Genomic DNA, 6,077 nt, shown 5'->3' on the forward strand with positions numbered 1-6,077 from the left:
TAGACGACATTCGGACGAATAACCGATACCCTAAGGCCACATCTAAACGAGGAAAAGGAATTAAAGTGAGCTAGCCATTCTAAGTCCTTTAAACATTACTTATATAACTATACATATATATGCATGCATTTGACAATATAAAAGTATGAAAGAAGTTTTGTAAAACCTTTGAAAAGTTTAATAACTAAGAATTGATGACTTGATGTCAGTTTATAAAAACGATTTGAAAGTAGTTTGTTTGATAAGACAGTTTTAAGTATAAGAAAACCTTTGTTTGGAACACAATTGTAACAGAGTTTGAAAGGAAACATACAGTATGTAAGACAGTTTGATAAAGAGTTTAACATGTAAAAACGTTTTGGTAAGTTATTTGGAAGTAGTATACTGAGTAAACCGCTAGAAGTGTAGTAAATCCATTTGTATGCTAGTTATTAATCACATGTGATTGATATAATAACTAGTATGATTCAACTTATATTCCCCCTATAAAAGCATTTATAAACATTTAAAAACATTTAAAAGGGTTAGTTAAGGGGTATGAACTCACCTGTAGTGAGTGGATCGGATGGAAGTGTCGGACAAGTGCTAGGTGTCAAGTGAAGACTTGAACACACACAAAGATCCTAATAACATATAAAGACATATGTTTGTAAACAATTAGTGATTATAACACTAATTAGACGAGTATAAACACCCTAATGTGTGGAAAACACTTTGGTCAAAGGGTTAGGAGGCCATTGGGTTGCAACAAAGGAGTGCAAGGCATTGTTATGGAGTTTATGGCTCATTGAGAATACCTAATGGAGTTTATGGCCCAGGGGAGTTTACTCCTGGCCGTAAACTCTCTAAAGGGCCTCCATTTGAGGCTTAAAGCTATGATGTCTTAAGTGGTTAAGTGTTTCAAGGCTAAACAAGAGGCTAGGTGAGTTTAAGGTCCAAGAATTGACCCCAAATTGAGTTTACGGCATGGGGACCACTTCCCCATGAGTTTACGACCGTAAAACTCATGGTATGAAGTACCATTTCGATGTTTGAAGTCCCTAGTTCAATGGTGTATGGTTCTAGACTAAGTTCTGGGCATAAGGAAGGAGAAAAGGGCATCATTGCACCTTTATAGGGAGTTTACGGCCTTGGAAGATCCTTGGCCATAAACTCTCATTCATCCATTGATTCTTGATGTTTCTAAGCTCTAAACATGTTAATCCTAGTGTACAACGAGTTAGAACAAGAGTACTTACGATCTAGGGGCTTGAATGGTCGGTTTTGGCCAAGAACACTAGTGTGTCTTCTTGGTGTTCTTGGTGAAACTTGAAGATCTACACAAATGGAATGATTTCACGGTTGAAATCATGTAAGATCACTAGATCAAGTAAGATATCAACTAATTAGGACAAGAAACTTACTAGTTTTGAAGATCGGGAATGAAGATCGGGATGATAGTTGAGAGGCTTTGGGAGGAAATCAGCCAAGGGAAAGGAAGGAATGAACAAATGGCCAACATTTCACCATATAAGGTGAGTTTATGACCTACATGGAGTTTATGGTCGTAAACTCCATTGTGGTGGCCGTGAACTCATGGTTAATGTGCTTTAGGCTTGTTCTTTGTGCTATAGCTTCAGCAGATAAACCCCGACACTTATCCCTTAAGTGTACAAGGCTCAGAACATTCAAACAGGTTCCAAATTGTGCTAAAAGTTAGCAGGAATGAGTTTGACTTTCAATGAAGTGTTTGCCTATACAAGATACAAAATTTCGGGTTGTCACATTTTATGATCTGTAGGGATTGATATGTTAGTGACTTGCTAGGTGAGTGCTCTAGTTATGAGAGGTTGCTATGTTTAGTAATCAGTGAGATAGATATGTGTGATGGTTGTATATACCAGTAAATGTTAGTTATGCGCACATGGTTATTTGTTGTTGCTTGGGTTGAGGCAGTCATGCTTTGTGTTGAAGGCCAAAACACCCTATGTTTGTTTTTAGGGAGGAGGGAGTCTTTCGCTACCAACCCACTCAACCTACTGTCACATCAGATTTTCTGTCTCATCTTTCTTCCATCTTTTCCAACACACAACACATAAAAAAACCTTATCTTTTACAACTCACTCAACCCACTCAATTAAAAAAAATACAAAACAATTAAGGTATAAGTCTTAAAACACATGGTACAAGAGAAAAAGAGAAAGAGAATAGAGAGAGAAAGATGATGAAGCATGTTAGTGAAGCCACATAAACAACCCACCACTCCCAACCCATTCAAGGAGTGGTACCTCCTCCCCATTTTACATTCTGTTTTATGCTTCATAAAACCTACTCTAACCCATTCAAGAAGGAGTGGTACCTCCTCCCCATTTTACATTCTGTTTTATGCTTCATAAAACCTACTCTACCACACGTTTATCTACATTCTTATCATTGTGAATTCATATTTCACGATCTTCATCACAACCGAACATTAAGCTTTGTTTTTTTTACTGATAATCATGCAACTCTTAATGTGACATGACTCTCGGACTCGATAATTACCATAAACCATCTATATACAAATACAAAGATGAAAAATATACACTCTAAGTTTAATGATAAAAGGGGAACACACTACCCAACATATATCTCCTACATTAAACATGAGAAAGTAAGTAACATTATTCCCCAAAGCCAAAAAAGGTGAAACCTTATGGATTCTCACATCTTTATTACAGCACGTCCCCACAGTCTCATTCAGATTCAGATTCCCTCTGAGAAGGTTTTTTGACTTGACGTAAGGGCACAGAGTTTTCAAAGCAATGATAAAAACCATAATGAGGGTATCTTTCGTACCACGTGTCTTGCTGGACATGGGTGTCCCAATGTTCACCGCTACTACTCTTCCCATATTTGTGGACCCACCCTGACCCGTTGTGACCTTCACCCCATGTTTTATTCCATCGTTCCCCATATTGCCCCTCCCACCATGTTTCTCCCTGTTTCACACCATGTCCATTTTGGTCAAAGTGCTCGTCCCATTTATCCCCCCATTTCGTCCACCTCTCACCCTCCGAACGTTCTGCCCATTTATCTGTGTACTTCACGCTCCCTCCTTGACCATCGTACTTCTCACCCCACCTGAACATCATATATATATTTTTTAATTTTAATATCTCTGTTACATTGTTCAAAGGATAATAAATGACCATTTTACCCTTATATCTAATTTACCCTTCTTTTGTTATAGCAGCCTACTTTTACATGATTATAATGTGGTTACCTTTCATGCCAAACATGAGCATGACCAGCATCTAGTTGTGTAGTTGGATCAATGGAGCACCATTTGTGGGCCCACTTCTCAGCTTGACCTCCACCATAATGTTCAAACCATTTTTCCTGCCACTCACCACCATTTCCATTCTTCCCCCATTTATCTGCAGTCTTTTCAATATGCACACACCCTTCAATCTGTGCATATAAATAAACCATGGACACATTTAAGTTTAACCATCATACATGCATATTTACAAATAAGGAGTGAAAATGACCAATTTACCCTTGTCATACCTCTGCCAACGATTCTTTCCAAAATTCCCGCCAAACATTCCCAAAAGCATCACGACCCGATTTCTCAGATCCAAGTTCCTTATACCCAAACTCATCAGAAGCTTCCCAATATTTCTCTTCCCATTCAACAGATTTATCAGCACTAACACCTCTAGTCAAAGTCCACCTACACACCTTTCCATCTGATCTCACTTCTGTCCCTGTTTCTTTCCACCACATTGACCCTTCAACATTAGTGCCATCTGTCACTGGGTCCACGTCAGCAAGAGCATGAGCTGCAGTTTCTGCATTTCTTGAAAACAATTTATCAACTTCTTGTGCTTCTATCAGTTGAGGAGTTGAAAGATCCTGATTTTCAACCTCTTTAAGGGACTGGAATGGTGGAAGTGGAGGATTCTTGGTTTTGCTTTCGAATGGGAGAATGAGATGAGATGAGGAAGGGTCTAATTCCATTACTGGGTTTGGTTGAATGGGAGATGTTGAGGTTTTCCTACTTGATGCAGGGGTAGATCCGTCATTTTCATTGGAAGGTGGTATCCATGACCAGAAATTTGGACCTGGTGTTCCAATACTAGATGATCCTGATGTACACACAGATATGATAAAATTGATAATCGGAAACGAAACAAAATCGAGAAAATGGCGACAACATTCAAACACCTAATTTGATCCTTCAGTACCACATAATTACCTCTAGAATCACATCAAAACATCTCCTAATAAGTAAATAAGTTCGAAGATTGAAAGGGGAATTACCTTGCTCTGAATCCCCAAATATAGAAACCTCTCTGCCATCGTCATTATCCAGATGGCCTAATTCGTAGGACTCATTCTCAATCGGCATTTTCTCATCCCTTAAAAGTGTACTGGCAACAGCAATTGCAGCAGCGGCCCGATCGATCACCTGTGTTCTTTGAATTCTATCCCTCTCCTCAGTGGGAACTTCAAGTATCTTCAAGAACTCACTGCTCTTCGTCTCCAAATCCTCGTCTCCTCCGCCGTTATCCTCGTCTCCGGCCACGTTCTCTGCAATTTTCTTGAACTCGATTTCCTTCCTCTCCCTGTCCATCGCCTTTCTCCACATCCCCAGATACGATTCTCCGCCATCGGAAACCCTAGTAACTCCCAGACTCGGTCGTTTACCTCTAGAGTCGCTTGAAAATAAGAAGCGTTTCGGCGCTTCTGGCAATCGGTGGTGGTTCTTTGTGTAACATGGTGTGAATGTGATGTAAAACCTCGACGCCATTTCCGATTAGTGAGGGAAACTAGTATAGATCATGGGATAATGGTTGTGAATCTGAGAATGGAGTTGTGATTATAAGTTGTGAAACGAAGGCAGCATATACTTTTCTTGGAGAACAGAAAGCGTTGCTTAAATTTGAAGGTAGGCCTGGCAGATAAGAGAGGGAACGTGTGTCACGGACTAGTGCTGTGTCGACATTAACTTTAACGAAGCCATATAAGCACAGACAAAAATCTCGGTTAAGTTTTGGCTTTTAAACAGTTATTTATTTTTGACTTAAACATAATTGACCAAAAAGATTAGAAAATAATCACATTTTACAAATTTATCATAAAATAACTAGCAAAAAATGCTTATAAATAATTTATTTATTATTATTATTTTATTTTTTTTATAAAGATGAAAGTGATTATGCTTAGCATTTACGAAGTTCTTCAAATTTGTGAAATACCATAATAGCCATTTCTTTTTTACTATAAAATAGTAAAAAATAATAATAATAATAATAAAAGATGATCGATATAGCCACAATTTTTACAAAAGACTATCCGCTATGTGAATTGTTTTTCGTCGTTTCGTGGATATTGACTACCAAAATCCAATTTTTACCTGCGGATGTTGACAATTTGACATCTTGGGAAGACATTTATTGTCTTGCCATTTTTGTTGTTGAAAGATATGTATTGTTTAGATAGATTTTGGTATATTACATTTTTGTAATTTTTTTTTCTAACGTTGAACCTTAATAACTTATTCATACAAACTTGTTTGTGGTCTATTAAATAAGGGCTATAGAGGAAAATATCCCATTCCAAAATTGGATTAGGAGAAAGGCATACTTTACATGTCTGAAATAGGATGGAGATTAAAAAATACTATAAAAAGACCCAACTTTGAAGAATATATACTTCATAATTTCAAATCCAAACATAATTATTGTGGATATCTTCAGAAAAGTTTCGATATTTTGGGCAAATTTTTAATGAAGTCCTAAATTTTATTTTTGAATAAAAAATCATGACTTTTTCACATTTTGAATAGAAAAGCCCAAAAAAACCGGCTAATTTATTCACTTTAGCCCTATTTGACTTGTCCAGCAGGTCATGGGACCAAATTGTTAATTTTTCGAAAATAACGGGATTTTTTCGTAGATTTCGTCAAAATTTTTATATAATGTATAAACATATTTTTTTACATATCTATATCAATTTTTACGTATTTGTGTATTTTTTATGTTTTTATATGTATATATTTACGTATTTTTATGTATTTTAAATGTATAAACGTATTTTTTACTTATTTA

General features: G+C 36.9%; 1 protein-coding gene across 1 annotated transcript; it reads right to left on the bottom strand.

Moving 5' to 3' along the window:
• Positions 1 to 2,435: 2,435 nt before the first annotated feature.
• On the bottom strand, positions 2,436 to 4,967 carry LOC145053175 (protein LIKE EARLY STARVATION, chloroplastic). Its single transcript, XM_079001181.1, has 4 exons — positions 4,288 to 4,967; positions 3,532 to 4,112; positions 3,245 to 3,432; positions 2,436 to 3,102 (listed from the first exon to the last, which is right to left on the bottom strand). Exons 1-4 carry the CDS (start codon positions 4,775 to 4,777, stop codon positions 2,715 to 2,717), a joined length of 1,647 nt encoding a protein of 548 aa, XP_078857307.1. The 5' UTR covers positions 4,778 to 4,967; the 3' UTR covers positions 2,436 to 2,714.
• Between the last annotated feature and the right edge of the window lie 1,110 nt (positions 4,968 to 6,077).

Source organism: Lactuca serriola, chromosome 5, assembly GCF_051521515.1.
Source record: "Lactuca serriola cultivar US96UC23 chromosome 5, Lser_US96UC23_V15, whole genome shotgun sequence".
NCBI lineage: Eukaryota > Viridiplantae > Streptophyta > Magnoliopsida > Asterales > Asteraceae > Lactuca > Lactuca serriola.

What these genes read in the sequence shown, in the direction of transcription:
- LOC145053175 (XM_079001181.1), bottom strand. Translation starts at nt 4,777, where the DNA reads ATGGCGTCGAGGTTTTACATCACATTCACACCATGTTACACAAAGAAC. An exon ending in GGAAAGAATCGTTGGCAGAG is followed by an intron (nt 3,433 to 3,531) that starts GTATGACAAGGG and finishes TTATATGCACAG; the next exon opens with ATTGAAGGGTGTGTGCATAT. An exon ending in GCTCATGTTTGGCATGAAAG is followed by an intron (nt 3,103 to 3,244) that starts GTAACCACATTA and finishes TATGATGTTCAG; the next exon opens with GTGGGGTGAGAAGTACGATG.